Source organism: Mchenga conophoros, linkage group LG20 (assembly GCF_057382185.1).
Source record: "Mchenga conophoros isolate Kocher_MC1m ecotype Shallow Benthic linkage group LG20, M_conophoros_male_GT1.1, whole genome shotgun sequence".
NCBI lineage: Eukaryota > Metazoa > Chordata > Actinopteri > Cichliformes > Cichlidae > Mchenga > Mchenga conophoros.
The window spans coordinates 10186453-10206372 of record NC_140545.1 but is presented as its reverse complement, the minus strand read 5'-3'; the positions used below and the strand labels follow the sequence as shown (position 1 = coordinate 10206372).

Genomic DNA, 19920 nt, shown 5'->3' with positions numbered 1-19920 from the left:
CTAAATCGAGTTTTGTAGCGTTGCCAACATCCTCCACTTTTTAAAAAATGTGATTTCTTCCTGTAAATTGTATTCACAGTTATGACTGATTTAAGTTTGCTTTTTAAAATTAGAAATGTGTAAATTAACTCGTGCAGTCGACCACCACGACTAGCCGTGTTTTTATTGACATATTTTTTAAACTGTCTGCTGCACTTTCATGCGCTCCTGTTTTTTTCATCCAAAGTTCTTAATAAAGTATTTTAACAAAAACTTTGACATTTTGATTTACTGATCTTTTTGGGACATGCAGCTCTGTGCAAGTCTCGATCCACTCCTCATATTTTGCTTTCAGTGAGCCAGACGTTGTTGTACTTCTCCAAAGGGAGGGAGTGTGTAATCCTTCTGTTTGTCCGTCTGTTCGTTAGCAGTGTATCGCCCAGTTTTCAATATATCATTTTCAAATTTTGTGTGATGGTACATACCAATAACAGCTCGAGCTGATTTAATTTAGGGTCAAGTTCAAGGTCAGACCAAAAGTGAAAATCACTAATAACTTTATATTACCCACAATTCTTAGTGGATTGTTTTCAAACTTCACAACAATATACCAGGCCTTGTATTTGACCTTGACCATAATTGTCACTGCCCAAGAAACCATGTATCATATGAAAGGGCATGGAGAGAAGTACAACAACATTTGACGTCACAATAACAGGCTGACGTCAACGTAACTTTTTAAAGTGGTCTTTTCAGTCACCTTTTACACGAGGATTTTCAGAGGAATGTTTTTGTGTATGTTAAGCCACTTAAAACTGAATCATGATGAATCATTCAAGCATAAAAAACACCTTATCAAAGGATGAACCGGTGTTGTGTCTCTATAACAGGCAACTGGGCAAAGTAGCTATTTTAAATGGTTTCTTTAGGCTCCTTGTTGCTGGAAACGTCACAAAACAGAGCTATCGGGTGAAAACTTATAACTTGGCGTGATGTACTTGTGTACGTGTGTACTTAAACATTTTGGGGAAACTGGACAGGACGAAGGACAAAAAAGTGGCAGGACTTTAAAAATAAAATACTGATCTACAGCAGGTGAACATTATCTGAAAGTTACGTCCTTAAGAAAGAGGGGGGGGAAAGTCAGCAAAGACCTGACACGGGACCAGCTGATCCATCTACTTCTCACTGAAGCCTGCACTTCACTCCATGGCGTTGGGGGATCTCGAGTACCATGCGACTCAGGACTGTACTTAAAGTAACTCTGTGCAAATGCCCGTGATTTTATCATATAACTGGTTTCATTTGTCGAAGCACATGATCAGACGGTTGTTGGTTAACCCTGTTTATTAAATGTTTTGGGAAAAATATCAGACTCCATATTAGAAACATTAACAAGTGTACTCATACAAAATTCCCATTTACAAAAGTGAAAAGCACTTTGAGAGTTGACAATGCTTCACAGAAGGGTCGTCAAAGCCTGGTTATCTTACTGAACTTCGCGTGTGTGTTTTTAAACTGAGATTAAACAGTTCAGACCAACATTTGAAATAATTCTGCCACCGTCCACGTCAGAAATGACATTTTTCACTTTGTCCTGGAATGCATTTCAAGAGATATTTAACTCAGTTTGTACTTCTGTCCAATGACACCGTGCTAGAAATTCAGTTGGATGAGCAGAACTACTAAAAGCAGATTGGTCTTCATCAGTGAAACAGAATTTACAACCAAAGAATGTAAAAGAAAAAGTACTAAATAGATTTATTATCCATTAGTAATACATTAGAAACTGTTAATAAACACATGAACTTTACAAAATACATCTTATTCAAACATTACATTTATATACATACTCAAAGGTTTAAGGAATAATTAGCTGTTAGTGCTCGGGTGGTTTTTGTTTAGCGTTACAGATGAAAGCTATTCATCTTTTCACCCTGACACAGTTTGTTGAGCCAATTCACAACACATATATATTAACTTCCGGGCACTAAGCCCGAACAGACATGTAAGGCAGGCCACCTCAAAGTAATCACGAAAGGCAGCACAGGGGTAAACTGATAAGAACAGATCCAAAGTCTCACACACAGACCATTAAACCACCCACAGCCCACAGACATTGGTCTATAAAATATACTATGGCTTAAAGCACATTTTAAAAAGCAGACTTTAAAAATACAAAGTATGAAATACGAAGACTTCCAATCTGTGTTCTCTTAGCCTGGAATGGATACCGCCTCCTAGTGTTCACCCCGTGGTTGATAGTAGAGATATTACACAATGTAATAAATGACACAAACGAGTGACAATCAAGTGCTGTGAACAGCGCAGACAAACAGTCACAATGTGGTAACAATGAGAATGCACAAAAACACAAATCTGTGATTTTTGTTTTTGTTTTTAAAGTGTGGTGTAAACCTTGAAAAATATTACTTCTTTACATGAATGATACCAGTGTTTAAGGCACAGTCTGTAATGTTGTGTTGCTAGGTAGATGTACTTTAAATCTGCTCCTCCATGAGACGCAGCTAAAAAAAAAAAAAAACCTCTAAAAACAACATTTGCCTTTCATTGATAGCATTACATCCATATTTTTTTTTTTTACCAGAGTTGGATCTTTCCTGGAAGGTGCAACTCTGCCGTCACCCCCACAGAGAGCTAGTTTTTACCCTGCCATCTGATTAAAAAGTGCTACGACACATCTGATAACCACCATCTGATAACCACAACTGACCTTTAAGTTTCAGTACAAGATCACTTCAAGTGTTGCATTTCCTTTTCATTTTTAGTCAAAACACTTTGTTAACAAGCTGAAGTTTCAACTTCAAGAAAGGAGAGGTTTTCACAGCATTCAGATCCTGGAGTAATAGTGGAACCAAACTCCATTCAAAAATCCATCGTTTTAAAAGTCTTACACACCGAACGTCCAGTGGGAACATTTGGGAAATTGTATTAATGCTTCAAAGTTCACAAAGAAAAAAAAAATTTGGTTTAATTTTCTTTAACTAATGCTTTTAAAAATGCTCATTTGTTTTTATTTATTAAAGTCATATTTTGAATTTTAAGGGCATGTCGCAGCGTCCACATTTCAGCCAATTGCAGTCGTTACAGGAGCTTAGCTTTTTACTGTCGTGAAAGAAATGTTTACCAAAAAACAAGAATGATGAAACAGTATTTTAGAAAGTAGGACTTAGTATTAGTTGTTTGTTTGTTTTTTTAATTAAAAGGACCTTGAATGCTTGTCCTTATTTTCTATCATATATGCACAGTGGTACACTGGTAGAGCTTCAAACTGCTCAGTCATTTTTTTCCTTCTAGTTTTGGGTATTTATGATGTCAGTGAGAACAGACAATCCCTAACCTTCTGTTTACAAAGCTCAGCCAATCAAAAGAAAGCTGTCTTCATGAGGGGGTGGGGGAACTAAAACTGTTGCCATGAAGGTGGATGAAATGAGGGGCTGTAGCAACCTCGTTTTACTGAAAACTATCATAACAGATTTTTTTATTTTTTTGAAGAGAGTTTGGTGAGACCTATCCGTAAAAGATGGAAAAAAAAGAAAAAAAAAATGGCACAGAGAACGGTCAAGCTAAAACCAAGACTTTAAGGAGACCCCGAAGAAGGCCTCAGAATTCCTCATCCTCTGAGCTGAGGTAGTTCTGCTTCTTCCTCACGTTCCAGTGTAAGCACTGGGCCAGGCTCTCGAACCAGTCATTAACCGGGTCCCGGAAGCAGATCGATGGAACGGGGAAGCAGGAAGTGGTGATGGTAATACTGGAGCAAGAATTGAAATGGGAAAAAAATAAATAAATAAATGAAAGGAGTTGTACTTTTTAAGGACTGAACAAGGAAAGAAAATGTTCATTGTTTGCAGTCTCAACAAAAGAGGTGTTGTCTTCAAACTTCCTTATAAAAATAAAAAAAAGAAGAAGAAAACAGCAGGCATTTACTGAGGAATCCTGGCAGCTCTCTTCCAATAACCAGAAAGCTGATTATGTTTTTGCTGAGTTACATAAAGGAAGAAGCTGGATCGGACTCAGGAGACACTCATGGACTCAAGCCCATTAAGGCAGGTTGATAAGGTTACATAACAAAGCCTTTAAGTGTTGAGGCAGCTGCAGGGGCGTTAAACTTATCAAGTGTGTGTCTATGTCTATATCATGGCCTCGGCATCCAGACTAACCTGTCCCCGTGGCAGATCTCTTGTCTCTTTCGTCCATCAAACGACACCCATGCTGTGTTTCTGGCGTCACATGAGAGCATTATCTGAGAGGCAACGCAGAAAAAAAATGCAGAAGTCACAGAAAGAACATGCTTCATCTTTTGTGTGTGTGGCGTTACCGCTCAGATTCAAACGAGATCTACTTGTAAGACTTGCCTGTTTCTTGTTAAAACAAATAAATAATAGCAAATGCACGTGATGAATGAGCTTTTTTGGCAAGTTCGCCAGTACCTTGAGCTCCACCCCGGCCGGCACCACGATTGGTCTGAAGGAGAGAGAGTGCGGGCAGATGGGGGTGATCATGATGGCTGGGACGTTGGGATGGATCATGGAAGCTCCTGCTGCCACTGCGTACGCTGTGCTGCCTGTGGGTGTGGAGACTATCACACCTGAGTGGACAGAGATGCAAAAGCACATTTTCACTGAAGCCCAGGTACTTAATGCACTGAGCCATCAAAAGAGTGTAACGAAGGGCAAAGTTCAGCCTGCATCTCTGACTGACCGTCACCCCTTAGTAATTCTTGTGCAGAAGAAGAACTTTGTGCAGAAGCTTCTAGACATTTTTCTTCCTAAAATAAAAAAGCCAAACCTTTGCAGTGACTCATGGATATCCTGAACACTTAAGAGTCCCAGAGAGCAGCCATTTGGCTTTTCTACCTTTAAAACCCACCATTTCTAATTCCATTGTTTTCATTCAAATTCCATTGTTTTCATTCAAATTCCATTGTTTTCATTCAAATTCCGTTGTTTTCATTCAAATTCTGTTGTTTTCATTCAAATTCTGTTGTTTTCATTCAAATTCTGTTGTTTTCATTCAAATTCCATTGTTTTCATTCAAATTCTGTTGTTTTGATTCAAATTCTGTTGTTTTGATTCAAATTCTGTTGTTTTCATTCAAATTCTGTTGTTTTGATTCAAATTCCATTGTTTTCATTCAAATTCCATTGTTTTCATTCAAATTCTGTTGTTTTCATTCAAATTCTGTTGTTTTCATTCAAATTCTGTTGTTTTCATTCAAATTCTGTTGTTTTCATTCAAATTCTGTTGTTTTCATTCAAATTCCATTGTTTTCATTCAAATTCTGTTGTTTTCATTCAAATTCTGTTGTTTTCATTCAAATTCCATTGTTTTCATTCAAATTCCATTGTTTTCATTCAAATTCCATTGTTTTCATTCAAATTCCGTTGTTTTCATTCAAATTCCATTGTTTTCATTCAAATTCCATTGTTTTCATTCAAATTCCGTTGTTTTCATTCTAATAAGCACATAGTGAAGCAAAACTGTTGTTAGCCTTATCAGCACGCAGCACTGATCTGATTTCACTGTCAGCACGCCCTGATTCTGGACAGCCTCGAAGTCTCCGCGCTCTCATGCCACTCACCATCTCCCTGCACCGTAGTAATGAGGTGTCCATCCAAGAACAGGTCTACGTTAGAGAGATAGGAGGAGGGTCCTCGGTCCACCACCACCTCATTCAGTACCTGCAGATTTGTGGGAGGGAGGAGAAAAAAAAAAACAAAACAAAAAAAAAAAAAAACAAACAAAAAAAAAAAAAACACAATTCACACATCAAACAATTTTCAATTTGCCACAACCCCCATGTCTGCTGATATGATGTCACCCACTCGCACCACATTGTTGGATTTGTGCCAGTACAAATATTTGTCAGAAGCCATTAACCTCATACGTGCGGTCAGAGCTACATTTCGCTAATGACTCAGTTTGCTCCTGCCGCTCTTTAAACAGCAGGTTAACAGCCTGCAGGCGCCTTCTTTGAAGACGGCCGAGTCAGGACGAGCAAACTGCATTAGCGAGCCGTTTTGACCTATTTTTAGCGCGGGCTGAGGCTGCGAGGGGAGCTGGACCCTGCAGTTATGTGACAAAAACTTTTATCGGAGAACCAGAAGCTCTAACCTACAGGGGACAATCGTCTGTGAATCTGCATTCTGCAGCAGGAACAGTTTGAATGTCTATGTCCCAATGCGAGGTGGACACATTACCTGATACTGCATGGCTTTGCGGCTACTTTCAATGTCCCCGTTGGTCAAAATGATCCCCTTTTCGTCCACCCTGGACTTCTTTTCCCAGTTCTCTTTGAGCACCCGCACTTTCAAGCGACTTCTTAAGACAATGGCAGCGTTACCTGCAATCAGTACAAATGCTTTAAGCTTCCTTTACGGAAAATAACACACAAAAACTTTCAGCTACGCAAAAAGAATGGAAAGATTTGTACAAGTAGGTCATACAAACATGGAGGCTGAAAGACCAGTTAGAAAACATTCATTACCTTCAATAATTTGGTTGACCTGAGACTGGTAGTTTTCAAATTTGAATGGGGTCAGAAAGCCCAGGGAACCCAGGTGGAAGGACATGACTGGTGGAACGCTCTCCTACGATGGGAGGAGACGGTTATGTTTACAGCAGCAAAAGCAAAAACGCACAGAGTGCGGCGTGGGCAACCGGCTGAATACCTGGAAGAGCGAAGATGCGTACAGCAAAGTTCCATCTCCACCGAGACAGATTATAAAGTCTACACGGTTGGAGATGTCGTCGAGATCTAAGAGATATGTAGACAACAGCTCATTTAAATCTCTTATTTTAAAAAAAGAAAAGTTATAAACACTTCATGTAACTGGATCAGAGATGACTGGTGTCCCTACCTTCTCTGAAAGTGCAGAATTTCTTTGTAACGGCCGCAAAGTTTTCATCGCCTGAAATGGCTGGGTCCTCCAGGACTTTCTTTTCCACGTAAACAATCATGCTTTTCACCTAAATGACACACGACAATCGAGAGCCTGTTATTTTTACTGGACATGCGGTATAACATTAACACTCAGCAGCTTCCCACCAACAAACGCTGCCCCCCGCCCTTCGGTTTGTGGTTACCTCGGTGAGGAACCTGCAGAGCTCTTTGAAAGGCTGTAGCAGACTGGCATCTCGGATCTTCTTGATGACAAGGACACTTTTTGGTGGTTTGTTCCACGTCAGCCTCTGGCTGGCGGGATCCTGAATGTGCCTGAACAAAGAAACAGGTCCGAACAAAGACATCGTCACTTGGTGCAAAACGGCACCGAGCTGCATCACCGGCTTACGTAAAGGGCCTGGGACGTGAGCACCGAGATCTTAGTCAACACATCTTGTATCAGCTAACTGAAAATTCCTCTTGTTCATCGCCACCAAGGCTGCTCAGAACCTATCCAATTAGACATGTCGGCTTACTGTCTAGCTCTGCTGCCACACACTTGTGAATCTGTCTGCAGGGTTCTGACTCAACCCCATGATCATCTCGGTTATTAAAATCCTTACAAAACTTCAAAATATGCAAGAAAAAACAAACAAACATCTGATTAAAACGTTGAAGTAGAAACTAACAGGACGGATGAAACTCTCACAGGTTAAAAAGAGATAAGTCTGCTGACCTGAGTTAGTTACAGCTCTGCCATACATATTAGGAACTTAATGACTCTAGAATCAGCTGATTCTAGTTTCTGTACAAGCAGTTCCTATGCAAGAAGCTGGTTTTACAGCCCTGGAAATATATGCAATTAAAGTTACAGGAGTGAAAAGTCAGAAATTATTCAGGCTCCGTCACCAGTAGCATAACTGCACAGTCAAACATACTCATTATTTTTTATTTATTTATTTATTTTAAAAACACACTTTCATATAAGAGCTTTTTAAAATCCTTCCTTATTGATTTTAATCAAACCGCATCTACACATTTCAGTAAATCCTTTAATAAACGTTTGGATCAAACCACTAAAGCCACTTAAAATGCATGATACAATAGGAGTATTATGCACCGACCCAGCATTAGCTTTGAAACAAAATGAACATTAATTAGCTTAGCATCAGCATGACTTTTTGTGGGGTGTTGAGCCTCGTTACAGTCAGGTGGCTAAATTACCGAGAGGAATAGATTTTCACAGAACAACTTCTCCCTTATCTGTTATCAATAAAACTTCAACATTTCAATTTCAGCTGTAGAACGAGCATAGACCTCAGGAATGAAATAAAATCATGTGGCTATCCTGGTGCAAAAACTTCCAAAACTACTCATGACAAGACTTCAGCGCATTCATGGATACAGTTGGACATGCAAACACATACAAAAATGAATAATTATTAAGTAATGCATTAACCTACATGAGTATTTCTGTGAAATCAGCACTGAATGTGTGGGTGACCACAGGAATCAGACAAAGTACCAAATCATATCTGTGGTGCTGAAGTTGTTCCATCAGCCTGTAACGGTTCTTCCGTCCGTGAGTGTGTTGAGACCTTACATCTCTACATATAGTTTACAGCTTTCTGTCAACAGCAAATGCACATGACCTGCTATTTTTTTTTTAATGCTAAAAATTTGGAAGTTGCAGCAACAACCACACTGACCCGCTTTTTCACTTCTTCTGAATCAATGTCACAGGAATCAACGCAATAGATTGACTCAACATCCTTAAAGCTTTAATCCTCACCCGAGGACATATTACATGCTTCTAAAACAGCTGCCACACTGTTAAAGCAACACACTCCTACTAACCCCATATGATAAAACAGTGACCAGTGTTTAAAACCCCCCCCCAAAAAACCCCCCACAGCAAACACACCTACGAAACTCCCACCATAACAGATGAAAAAGCAATGACACATTCAGTTCCCCTTTCTTTAAAAAACAAAAAAACCCTAAAATGACGTAAAGACAAAATACCCCCAAACTCAAAATTAGAACAATCACAGATTACTTACAAAGGCTGTGAGGGCTGGTACATTCTTTAAAACAAGAGGACTAGTTACATGTAGTAAAACATTTCGAATGATTTGGCTCTGACTGACCTGAACACACACACACACGTGTCCAAACATCTAAAACTGAGCAGTGCAGGCCTGCTTTCAAACACAATCACATGAGACAAAAGCAAAACTTCATTAGCATTTGAAGCAGCGACAAGCTGTGATCCATTCATGGACAGTTTCTCCTCTGACCACCTCAAAGCATGCTCAGCCTGACCTTCCCCTTTCAATCAGTAAGCCCGGCACACATAAACAACAACTTTTAAATGTTTATTTTTGTTACCGAGCCGCAAAAATAAAGTGGAATTCTCTGTCTAAACTTAAGAAGCAGTTTAATATTACCTACACTGCAGGTCACTGGAGTGCAACTCTCTGAACATCTGTCTGGCAGCGGTGGCATGCCAGTTAATATTTCACCTATTGAACATGTTCTCTCTGTTGAGAAAGACAGAAGATGCTAGAAAGCCTTCTCACCATTTCCAGACCCTGTTCTCGCTGTGGCTCGCAGGAGCGTCCTGCAGTACACACTGGTTGAACTTCATAACTGTACACATGTAACGGAGATGCTGCTTCAGGATGACTCAGCTGGAGAACGGGGCTCTGTCGTCGTGGCCCTTTCTGACAAAACAGTTCATTCCGCTTCTAACTACTTCCTTGAAAGCTGCACATTATAGCAGCTGAATCAGTTTGCTTCCTGAAGTCCAGTCGCGAGTCAGCCACCGGCAGTCTGAGAGGCTGGAAGTGTCTCCATGCGCTGAAAACAACTAACAACAACAAGCAGCAACGCCACCCCTGCTGATGGATCGTCCGTGGCTATATTTGGCCCAGCGAGGACTTAACACTAAACCTTCCTGTTGCATTCTGCTGCTGAATCAGACCTCTCACTCAATCTTAAAGTTGACTTCATCGCAGACTCCGCCCACTCTGCTGTACTGAACCCGCCCATTTCTGGGAAGGACCTTCCTTGTCAGACAGGTGTGATTATCTCAAACACTGAAACCACGCCGGTACAACTCGGAGCTCATAGACCTGGTACAATGCAATGAAAGGCCTCTTAGACCAATGGGCATGACAGATGACTAATGTGATCTGTCAGCTTAAGAAAGGAAACAATCAAACACATCAACAGAGCTTTTGTTAGGAAATTATGCAATTCTGGGTTATGGTATTACACCAGGATCTATTTGAACTTCCTCATGCTCTACGGTAAGCAGAGAGAGACTTAAACAATATGGACTTTATTGAGAGGATAAACATTATAGCATAAAAATCACATTTCACACATGATATAATGGGAACCTACAGTGTGACTGTAACAGGAAACACAAATAAGTCACAAACCAAATAAGAAGTTGCCTTCAGACATTAGCTGTCCTTAGTCTCCCCGCTGACATTTTCACATCAGTGTACATTTATATAATTAGAAAAAACTGAGCTGAGTCAAAGTTTATGAATAGTACCTGCTGTAAAATATTTTTGGGGCATTTCTGGGAGTCCTTTAGAAAGTGATCATCCTCAATCTTCCACTAAAACCTAACATTACAGTAAATTTCTATGAAGCAAACAAACAAAAAACCCAACTAATTTGAACTCTTCTTATTCTCTGCACGCTTAATTTAGCCTGTTTTTGCACCAGATGCCCTTCCTGACAATCCTAAATGGATTTGTGTCTCCTCCCAAAATCACAAATGTGTAAATCACTACACCTGTTCACTGGTATGCTAGTAATGCACACTCTGTTTCTTATCTCTGCTTGTGTGAACTGCTCACGCTTGGTGCATCTCATTGGGCTTTACCTCAAAATAATATATTAAACATATTGTCACTACCATTGGGCCACTCTGGATAATTAAGTCGTTTTGATCACAAGGAATTAAACGTACTTGTAGATTTAATAAAAGGCCAGGTTTAATTTGGTTCAATTAAATCTCTACTTAGTGGGAAAAAAATTAACATAAGTTCTGATTATGTTTTAGCACATGTAGGCATGACATAAGCACTCTGTGTGCATTCAGCGGTACTTCGGATTTGACTACAGTTGCCTCAGCTCTCGTCTTTCAAGTGGAAGTCAGCAAAGCAATGAGGCACAACACAGAACAAAGGGAGTAGCATGGCTGGTCTTCAGAACAATGCACTGTGAAGTTTTCAGGGTGTATTTAGGGTGTCGGGTATCAATGTGGCCACATGTGTCTGCAGTTCCCCGAAACAAGCCGACAATGAGTGAAACAAGGCTGCATCCATCTGCTTTGAGCACTCACAGCCTCACCCTTCCACAGAGTGTGATGTAAGAGGCGAGTTTCCAGTTAGGAAGGTCTAAACTGGTGCTGCTTTACCTTTAATCACATTTCCTTCTTCCTACTGCCCTAAAGCATAGCACCTACTGGTCACAGCAGCTGAGGGTCCACAGTAGGTGCAAACATTACACTTGTAAACACTGAATATGTGAAACCAGGTTATCCTGAAAAGAACTACAGTGCAGCCTTTGGAATAAAGATAGTCTGGTTTTGCTACTTTTAACCTGTCGAGCAGCTTTAAGGGAGCTAATCTGCCTGAACAAACGCAGACACTTATGTGATTGATCGAGTCAAGAGATCAACAGTTTGAATGTCAAGACTTTCCTAACTGCAGCACGATGAGTGATCTAGGGCACAATCAAATAAGGTGACTCGTGTATATGACAGTGATGCCACAGTGACTGTAAGAAACAAGTAGTGCTGACGCCTTGAACAACATTATCAAAATATGTTGGATTGCATGCAATCTTTTATGCAGAGAAACTACTGGATTCCTGTACATGAAAGTTGAAAAGGTGATTCCTTTGCAAATTGGTGAGCATCCAAGATTTGAGGAAACTTTGGCTTTTTAAAAAAAATGTATCAACAAAAAAAATGACCAAGAGACTGACAGCAGAAAAGATGGACGTAACCACGGCGACATCACCCAATCTGAAGCCGTGACATGATCGGTCCTGCCGCCTTCATCTTTGGTTGCAAACAACAGGATGTGACAAAAAGGGGCAGGAATGACCACAAAGCTCCTACGCTTATTCGCTAATGGTTTGTGAGTGATCACCTTTTGGCCAGTGAGTGTGTAGATAACACTATTTTGAAACATAATGACAAGGATTTACAACAAACAGACTTCCTCTCTTTTTTTTTTTCTTTTTTTTTTGTAAATTGAGTGGGACGTTAAACAAGTGACCGAGCCCATAAACTCGCTAGGAAAGCGTTATGTTTTCCCACAGACGTCTATAGGACCACAAAGGTTTTTGCAGCCACAGCTATGACCATTTTTTGACCTTCAGGTAGAATGCAGGTTTAAGACATTTACACTCTGGCTGCTTTTTTTTTTTTTTTTTAAATTACGGTTTATGCTTGTGTCCATGAAACCAGCCATTACCACAGGAACATAAGAAGGAAAAAAAGAAAAGCATGCTGTTGCAAGTTGTGTTACTAAATAGTCAATTAAAATAATTTTTAATGTTTATGGAGGCTCAGAAAGACACAACGGTCAAACGGTAACAGCTTAAACATAGTGAAAGTGTCACATAGCCAAGTAATTATAAAGTTCAGCAATGTGAAAGGGACCCATAACGCTTCTCTTATTCTGGGTATTTTGCTCAACACACAGGACACAAAGAACAGTGAGGCTGTTTTCAGCCACACGAGAAGAACTGAACAGAAATCGTTGTTGATATGCTCAATCTAAACAGTTGTAAAAGTCATTATTCGAACCTTCACGTTCCCTTCTTTCTATTTGACAACGCAACACAGCGTTCTTCGATGCTACACGTTATGTTTAAAGGTAGATGCGCAGCAGGACACTCACTTATCATCCAGACACGGCAACCAAGAAATTTATGAGGCCAAACAATCAAACACTCTTAAGTAGTCAAGGCACATGACCTTAAACCTCAAATAAAGCATGGAGTGATCTGAGGTTAAAATTAAGATAAAATAAAAGAATTTAAAAAAAAGAATTTCTCAAACCTGCAGCTAGTCTGCACTTTTTGCTTTTCTAAATTTGCATTTCACAGCACACTAAACCCAGCGTGCCTCTGACAGATTTGTCAGACAGATTCAAAAAAAGGAAAGCAGATGCGCTGATGTGATCCAATGTGTGATTATCACGAAGCACCCAACAGACTCATAAACACTAATAACCAAGCTCTGTTTAGAATGAAATCACTGATGACAAATTAATAAATGCCAACACAACAATGAAGAATGATGTTAGTGTAATGCTAAAGCTCATTTTGGATTCAAGGTTCCACTTTAAGCACTGAAACCGGCTGATAAAGACTAGACGTGAAGTACCAAACGATGTGCAACATGCTGCGTTTACACTTGGAAGTTACAAAAGAGGAAATTGGCACATTTACATGGAAGACTTGTTCTCATAAACTGATTATTTTAAAGAAGTGAATGATAATGATTTTTAAGCTGTGTTAACTAGTTTTACAGCAAAATTGCACTGGAGTTCAGAAACAATGGAGCATGTCAGTCATGACACCGACACATGCTTAACAGTATTTTTTCTACACTTGTTTCCTCATACTGGCGTGTCCTGCACAATGTGGACGGCTGATCAAGTTACTGATTAGTTAGTGTGCACATGGTCTTCAATCTTGTGCAGAACATTTAGCTAATCATTGTTAAAGGCGTTGGCTAAAAAATAAATATATATATATATATATATATATATATATATATATATATATATATATATATATTCGGCACGTTGGAGTATGTGCTGCATGTGCACGCGTTCAACGACCTGAGCTCTGAGGAATTTACCTGCTTTTGAAGATCAGCATGAAAACAGCCTCAGAGCATCAAACTCAGCTCAGGCTTTATTCTAGATTTAAAGTAAAACCTGACTCGAAACATGGAAACCTAAAGTGACTGTGTATTAGCAGTCAGCTGTATTAGCCCTGCTTTGCTTGTGTTAAATCTGTCTTAAAGGATTAAAAACAGTTCTACTCTTTCATTTATTTTATTTTTTTTATTTTTTTAACTGAACAGAAATGCATTTCTGTTTTTTGTTTAAAAAACAAAAACAGAAAAAAAAATTGCTTTTTTAAGTGTAGAGTAGATCTATATGGGTCATTTAAAAAAAAGAAAAGAGATCCAACAATAACTGAAATGAATGTGTACTTTATGACACTATTGTGTTGCTTTTATTATCAATACTGAGCCCACAGCACTTCCTTAGTGACAATCACTTATTTCAGATTATTTTTCTTTGTGCCTCTCCAAAAAAGGCCAGAAAAACAGACTCTGCTGCTAGCTTTAACTAGGCCTTAAAATCATCCAGATCTGAAAGGACTTGCAAAAGTTCAGATGGCACAAGTCTCACCGTGATGCTAAAAAGCTCCTTTATAGCCTTTAACGCTAATTTGACTGCAGCATTTAGACCCATTGTGCTACGAAAACTACACAAGACTGACATGCTAGATTAGCGTCAAAGTTAACTACAGGATTGCATAACTGAAGGTAAAAGAACTGGTCCAAAAGTTGACCACTCATGTCCTTATTGGCTATTGCAAATAAGGACATTAGCAACACTGCTCTTTTCTCTGCTCCAAAACCCTTTACAGGCCCAACCGGATTTCAAAGCAATGACACGATGCTTTGTTGTACAGGTGGGTTTTAGTGATGCAAAGACACACTAAACTCACTACTGTTCACTGTACAATGACTCACACTGAAACTAAAGCTTAGGAATGACTTCCAAAGGTGGACAACAATAAAAAAAATAAATAAAAAAAACCTCTCCCTGTTTGACTTACATTACTGCATGTGGGTTCTGGAGCATGCATGCCTTGGGGCCGAATGTCGTCACAGGGCTCGGTCCATGAAGTGATTGAGTCCTCCTAAAAGACAGGATAAAAAAAAAAAAAAAAAAAACATTCACATGTAAACACAGCAAGTAGTTGGGCAAGAACGCAAATGAAGACTCCAAGGCATTTTAAAATGATCTCATCTTACTCGAACTGCGCATAAGTTGACCCCACAACCTCTTCTACTGTCATCTGTTCGTTTACAGGAAACTGGAAGCTGAGCTCAAGACCAGACGATGTCACTCACCCTTTGATGCCGATGCTAGTCTCTAGAAATTCCCAAGTTACCAACTCTTTTTGTCAAAGTTTTCACCAAACAAATTACACTTTTAATTTCAGTTTTCAAGACAAAAAAAGAAGAAAAAAAAAAGGGGAAGCGAAACAAAGGCTGTTGGAGACGTCTACAAAACAGAAGCGGAAGTTCAGAATTTACAGAATTCACAAATCAGCCGATATTTGCTTATTTTGTGTCTACTTAGCTTCGACACACCACTAGAGTCTCTATTTGTGTCACTGCGTCGATCTGGAAACCTTTCATTTGATAGGTGAAAGTGTAAACTGTGGCGCTACAGCCCAGTGCTTGAAATGTTCTTTGTTCAGATTTAGACTTTTTTGGGGCGTCTGTTTGTCGTAGGTGCAGCGTTAACAGTGCATCGGTGAAATTAAGCCCGACAAGCTGTTTTATAAGCCTTACTTATCCACTTACTTACTCTGGAGCTCACAGAAATCTGCTTTCTGCGCAGTGGAAAAAATGAAAATCTTAAGCACCTGTCTGTATTAGGCTTTGTTAACGCATTGTGACTGGAGTGTGGGGTCAAAAGGTCAGCGGTGGCATTCACTGACGGCGCAAACGCAGCCTTCATGCTGAATCACTCAATCAAATCCTCTTAGCCGTCTCACTCTGCGAATGCACCATCTGCCGTTTACGCGCTCTTAAAGCTGCACTGAACGATATTTTCATACAAACATGTAAAGAAACTAACGCGCAACGCCAGAGCCGCTGCTCACACTCACAAAAGCACTGACAGTTATCACCAAGTCTGCAACTCTACAGAGTCTGTTGCTGCTCTTGTTTCGCTCACTGCTTTGGTATTTGTCAGAACGCCAAAAAACTGGAGTCCAATGGGATGATGTGGAGAAAAGGCAAATGTTTTAAAGTGACAGCAGTTCGATCAACGATAAGCAGTCGTGAGCTTGTTTTAGGGTCATTTTTCCCCTCCAGTGGAGAAAAAACAAAAAGTAATGCAACTTTAAGACTTTTACATTCACCAAATGGGCAAAGGAAAAAAGAGAAGAGAAATAAAAAGATGAAGCTCTGACACTAAAGTACAAAAACAGAGTAAAGCTGTGTGTACTTTGGATTTGTGGTGGTAGCAACCAGAGAGCATAAAAGTAAATGGCATTTAGTGACTTCAAGCAACTATGGGCAAAAAGACTGCTCAGGTCAGTCTCAGGTGAGAGACTGACGAGACTACCAATGAGACTTAAGTATATCGTTGATTGACATGTGACCAAACATAAGGCCAGGGGGACAGAATTGGCCTGGAAGGCTTTGGAAGATGCTTTACAGCTTTTCCTACTGACAAAGACCTCCACATGACCACTCATACCACACCAAACTAGTTAAGTGTTAGATAAACAATTAAATAATAGAAAGGTTCTCTATTATAGAAATCTATTTTTTTTTATAGTGGGTCCAAAAAAAATTCTGTGAATTAACCAAACCCGAGACTTGCTGCTAAAACTGTACTTGACCTCTGACTAAATGTTTAGTTAAAGGGCAGTTTCACTGGTCCGGCCCACTTGAGATCTAAATGAGCTGTATCTGACCCACGATGTAAAATGAGTTTGACATCCTTGCATTAGACGGTCACCTAGGTTACCAGAGCCTACAACGTCCCCAAGCAACCAGCTGTGTACGTAAGCTTTACTTCTGCGTAACTTCTCGAGCAATCTGAGAATGTATCAATATTTCAGTCCAGCACTGGATCACAGTGCAGGTGGAGTCACAACATTTTTTTAAAACTACTCCAACAGAAGATATTGTATTGCGTTGTATTAGTAAAATAATACACAGATATCAAACTGTGATCCGCTTATCGTAAGCTCTGGTCTTATTGTAAGCTTTTAACTAAACTCACGTTAGTTACTTTTCAGCCAAGGAGGTCCACTTCACTTTTTGCTTTGCTACAATGAAAAGGGTCCTTTCCCAATTAGGATAAATTCCTCCTAAATCTTAATGCTTCTGAAAAAACAAACAAACCTTGCAACATGAACAGTTAGCAAACCAAAGAGGTGAAGTCAGATACCCACACAAATCCATTTCACAAAAGTCTCAGCTGCTGCAACTGTGATTGTGTCTCAACATTTTCCAATCTGCTTACAAGGTGGTAGCGCAGTAATGCAATCAGGTTAACCGATTGCATTACTGGACTATAGTCATGGCAACATGGACCATTTTAAAAAAAAGAAAAAAACATCTGGATGTTTCAGGCTGAACACTTGGCATCGTTACATGTAGCGGGCCTCTTCGTGGCTGTTTGTATCTGTGTATGTGTGTGACAGAGTTACTGCAAATTTAGTGAGAAGTAATGAATTAATATCTTGACCTTTATAGCAACGCTCTGTATGAAAGTGAGCTGACCAACTGGACAACAACTTAAAGCATATTGTAAATCCAGCAAGCCCTGGTTTGTTTGCTTAAAGGTTAGTCTGCACCAGGGTCACGTCTCTGATAAGCAGGAGGTTTTGACCAGTGAATCAGCAATTTTTCACTCACACTCACACGACCATAACCCTAAGGAAAGATAAAAACGAGGGGTTGAAGTTATAAGTAATACTGTTCTTCTGACTTTGCACTTTAAACATGGCTCATTACCACCTTAAAAAAAAAAGATAAAATCAAGTTTCATGTGTGGACAACTGCTTTACCTGTATTCAAAGGAGGTGCTGGCTGAGGAAGTGCTCAAGCTGCGGACTTTTCTGTTTCTTCGAGTCAGGTTGCGGGCAGGCACCTCCCCTCCATCACAGGTGGAGCAGGAGTATGGGGCAGATTCCACTCGCACGTCCTTTCCGCCCTCCATCTCACACAGCCAGGCTGGAGGTAAACTGACATGACACAGCAATCTTTCATGAGTAGAGCGATCAGGTGTCACGCAAAGTGTGACACCTGATCTGTATCTGTATAATATACAGGATATAAACTGCGACAAAGGAATGAAAACTAAGTGACAATAAATGCTGGGCGATGACGCACAACTGTGTGAGGCTGGTCGAAGATGATTTTCAAAGCCTTTTGTTCAAGTTATTTTGAATGTGGGAAAAATACAACAGTATGTATGTTTCTCACAATCGGCTCAGAATCAAAAGAAATGTGCCAATTTATGTATTCATCCCCACTGACACCCAAAGAAAATGATCACACAAAAGAGCTGCTGAAATAACATTTAATCGCAGCCTTAACAGATACAGGGACTATAGCATAAGAACTTAAAAATAGACTATAGCTAGTAATATTTACCTAGTGAAAGAGCTGGCAAAGTTGCACACATAAAATATATTTGTTCTTCAATTGCTAAATGCCAATTTTTTTAATTTGCGCCCTCTCCCCTCAATCACACTCCTCCCATGAGGTGCATCAACAGCAATGAGTTTGTCCTGATCTGCTCACTCTGTTCATTAACACCCTAGCAACCATTAATCAGCTCAGCTGACAGAAACAACCCCGGCTCAGTGTATTGGCTGCATGCGCCAAACTTCATGTAATAAAACCAGCTTTTGTACTGATGGTCCAAAAGAGGCAAAAACTTACAGAACATCATTCCAACTATTATATACATAAAGAAAACACGAGCGAGTCTACAGCTCGGGTCACATAAAATCTACTGACGCGCTCAAATATTTCTATTCATTTTATTTTATTTTACTTCTATCGATCTTACAGATTACATCTCCCAGTAACCGGCGTTCACCAAATTACATAAGGGTTAATATGCACTCTTTTCTAAGTCGATATTAAATTGAAATAAAAGTTTTTGTCCAAACAGTAAAAACTTCAAGTTAAGCCAAAATTAAGCTTCAACTAAATTATATTGGCTAAAGTTTTTTCCTTACCGTCAGCCAGCTAGAGAAAAAGATGCAACCTAGCTTACACAGGTTAATGTTTATTTTGCGCTTAACAGCCTCGTCTTTGCGATTTATCACTTTTCTAATGGTCGAACTGTCCCGTGTGGTCTACAACAGGACCTCCACCGACTTGCCTGACTATATAAACGGATGAATGGTGGCGACCACAGATATATCACCGGTTAGGCAACTGAGCTAGTTCCCAAGCTAAGCTAGCAGTTAGCCGTCCTGATCACAGAGCGTCACATCATCCAGCTGCACGGCTACCTATTTACTCACAACGTCACGGGAGACGACGCAAATCTGGCGCGCGGCAAAATCCCGCAGGATCAGAACTTCACCATTATTATTCGCTTTGATAATAATATAGTTACACCATCTCACTACTCAGGAATCAACAATCGCCTCGCAACTTCCTCATACTGACCAGCCAATCACGGGCTCCCTCTGCGCCGACGTCATATTGGACTACCACTCCAGGCTACAGCACCACAGGTTATATATACAGCATTCAGATTATATCACAGGACCAAACTACATTGTAGGTAAAAAAATTATACGGCAAAGACATAAAGTTATAGCTGCTGCATGAATTAAGGGATTATTTTGGATTAATGATTCCACTATAGCCTCCAGGTTTAAATTTCTATCACCCCTCTTAATGATTAAACCGCAAAATAACCTTTATTCCGCTTTATTCTGTTTCTTTCCATTAAACAGTACTGTGCGGGAAAAAACATCCCTCATTTCTTTTATATTTTCCTTACAAGGGACTAGACTCTCCTTGTCATTTTTGAAAATGATCTTTAGCAATGGTTCTGGTCTTTCATGGTTTTTCTTTGGGCATTGCTTTTTTACTCATTTTCCAGTCCGAGTACCTCACCATTTTGACAGATGCTGATTTTTTGTTTTGTTTTTTAGCCATTTAACATTCATATAGTCATTCAGCAATAAAAAAAAGCT

The 19920-nt window shown here is 39.7% G+C and overlaps 1 protein-coding gene across 6 annotated transcripts; it reads right to left on the bottom strand.

The window, feature by feature from the left end:
* Positions 1–1714: 1714 nt before the first annotated feature.
* Positions 1715–19419, bottom strand: nadka (NAD kinase a). Of its 6 annotated transcripts, none has more exons than XM_085259316.1 (12): positions 19385–19419; positions 17764–17940; positions 14782–14865; positions 7086–7215; positions 6860–6968; positions 6671–6756; positions 6487–6589; positions 6200–6342; positions 5581–5680; positions 4431–4588; positions 4161–4243; positions 1715–3751 (listed from the first exon to the last, which is right to left on the bottom strand). In XM_085259316.1, the coding sequence occupies exons 1-12, from the start codon at positions 19417–19419 to the stop codon at positions 3604–3606; spliced, it is 1356 nt and encodes a 451-aa protein (XP_085115442.1). In that variant the 3' UTR covers positions 1715–3603. The 6 variants fall into 6 exon arrangements, with proteins under 6 accessions (XP_085115442.1, XP_085115443.1, XP_085115444.1 ...); XM_085259317.1 differs by lacking the exon at positions 19385–19419 and adding an exon at positions 19237–19374; XM_085259318.1 differs by lacking the exon at positions 19385–19419 and adding an exon at positions 18946–19219.
* Between the last annotated feature and the right edge of the window lie 501 nt (positions 19420–19920).